General features: G+C 43.2%; 1 protein-coding gene across 1 annotated transcript in view; it reads right to left on the bottom strand.

Annotated features, from left to right (window-relative positions):
• The window catches only part of LOC138956456 (guanylate cyclase soluble subunit beta-1-like), a gene marked incomplete at its 5' end in the record, with an annotated part of 57,851 nt that extends 56,222 nt beyond the window's left edge, over positions 1-1,629 (bottom strand). Inside the window, 1 exon segment of the mRNA XM_070327812.1 lies at positions 1,529-1,629. Coding sequence (XP_070183913.1) covers positions 1,529-1,629 — 101 coding nt within the window.
• Between the last annotated feature and the right edge of the window lie 595 nt (positions 1,630-2,224).

The raw sequence follows: 2,224 nt of genomic DNA, 5'->3' as shown, positions 1-2,224 counted from the left end.
ACTACTACTACTACTCCTACTACTACTACTAGTCCTCCTCCTCCTCCTACTACTACTACTACTACTACTACTACTACTACTACTACTACTACTACTACTACTACTACTACTACTACTACTACTACTACTACTACTACTACTACTACTACTACTACTACTACTACTACTACTACTACTACTACTACTACTACTACTACTACTACTACTACTACATGTACCACCACCGCCACCACCACCTCGCCCACCACTGCTACCATCACCGCAAGTACTTTTGTTTTAACATAATTATGGTCTATTTTGATCAGTTTGTAATTCTGACTTTAAAAAAATGCCGAAGCTGACGCAAAATAAAATCGAAAAAAAAAATCTTTTTTCCCCACCGACAGGAATCCTTTGGGCAAAAGATCATGTCCTTTCAATGGCTCTCTATATCTTCTTCTCTCTTCATTAGTTTTCTTCTTCCTCTTCCAACATTTCCTTTGAGTACACCTAAGTCACAATGCAAAGACACAGAGTAAGAAAACAAGCACATCAATCTTCCAGACTTCGCAGAGGAAAGACTAGAACAGCGGGGTTACGGAAATGCTTCTTCGATCTGTCCAACGCCATTATGTAGAATTAGGACGTCTTCCGCTGCAAAGATGGTTGGCGCCTAAAAACCTTTTCGGAAAAGGGAAATAACTCCCTCGGTCTTTCACTTATTTTGCTCTCGGTTGACCTCATATTCTCGGATACATTAACCTTCCGGTCTGCATACAGGATGATGTATTTGGAGAAAAAAGGGCGGAAAAAGAGATGTTTGAATAAGGTTTGGTGACTGACCGGGCAACATGTCAAATATGTTATATTTTGACTATTCGTTACGCTACTGACCGTGAACAGCACTCATCGTTGATATAAGAGTGAAATAAAAATGTGGATGATAATACTAGAGATGAATTGGTTATTAAAACAATACAGAAAAATCAACATAAACCAGTATGTCGGCCATGTTTCTTTGCCGATATTGTGCCAATTTACTTGATTTCTTTGGGGTGACTAGCAAAGGAGTTATTGCAAGTAATACATCGTAAATACCGATATTGAGTCATTTTGTAAACAATGTACAACTGAATAAAATGATGTACGACAATCATTCAACACGCCATTAGTAGTTGAGGGGTATGTAAATCCATGTGTGTGTGTGTGTGTGTGTTTACTTGTGTGTGTGTGTGTGTGTGTGTGTGTGTGTGTGCGTGCGTGTATGTGCGTGCGTGCGCGCGTGCGTGCGTGTGTGTGTGTGCGTGCGTGTGCGTGTGTGTGTGTGCATGTGTGCGTGCGTGTGTGCGTGCGTGTGTGTGTGTGCGTGAATGCATGTATGTGTGTGTATATGCGTGCGTGCGTGAATGCATGTGTGTGTGTATATGCGTGCGTGCGTGTGTGCATGCATATGTGTGTGTGTCTATGCGTACGTGCGTGCGTACGTCTGTACATGCGTGCGTGCGTGCCGTGCGCGTGAGTGCGTGCGTATACGTCAAACAATACTCACTGAGAATTTTGGAAGCAGCACCGACAAGATCGTATGAAATGGCGTCTTCGTAGACGAGACGAACCAGGAAGTGACCCTCCATCTCCAAAGCTGCTTCCGCCCTGGGACACAGAAAGGGTTAACCGCGGTTAAAACAGTAGGCAATTAATTCAATTCTTCTTCTTCTTCTTTGTTCATGGGCTGAAACTCCCATGTTCACTCATGTGTTTGCACGAGTGGATTTGTATGTGTATGACCGTTTTTACACCGCCATTTAGGCAGCCTTACCACGATTCCGGAGGAAGCATGCTTGGTATGTTCTTATTTCAATAACGCATCAAACTCTGACATGGATTACAGGATATTTTCCGTGCGCACTTGATCTTGTGCTTGCGTGTTCACTAGAAGGGGGATAAGGCACTAGTAGGTCCTTACATAAGTTGACCTGTTGGGATTTCCGATTCGATACCGCGGATGTTTATGTAGTTAATAGGTCTGCAATGTCCCTATCCATAACAAAAAGACTGTCTGAGAGTCGAGAAAGAGAAAGAGAGAGAGAGAGAGAGAGAGAGAGAGAGAGAGAGAGAGAGAGAGAGAGAGAGAGAGAGAGAGAGACAGAGACAGAGAGAGAGACAGAGAGACAGAGAGAGAGAGAGAGAGAGAGAGAGAGAGAGAGAGAGAAAAAAAAAAGAGAGGAGAGATTGAGGAGAGAGAGAG

The sequence above is a fragment of the Littorina saxatilis genome, unplaced genomic scaffold (genome assembly GCF_037325665.1).
Source record: "Littorina saxatilis isolate snail1 unplaced genomic scaffold, US_GU_Lsax_2.0 scaffold_461, whole genome shotgun sequence".
Lineage (NCBI taxonomy): Eukaryota > Metazoa > Mollusca > Gastropoda > Littorinimorpha > Littorinidae > Littorina > Littorina saxatilis.
Note: the sequence above shows the minus strand (reverse complement) of the source record. Positions and strands in the feature narration are given on the sequence as shown.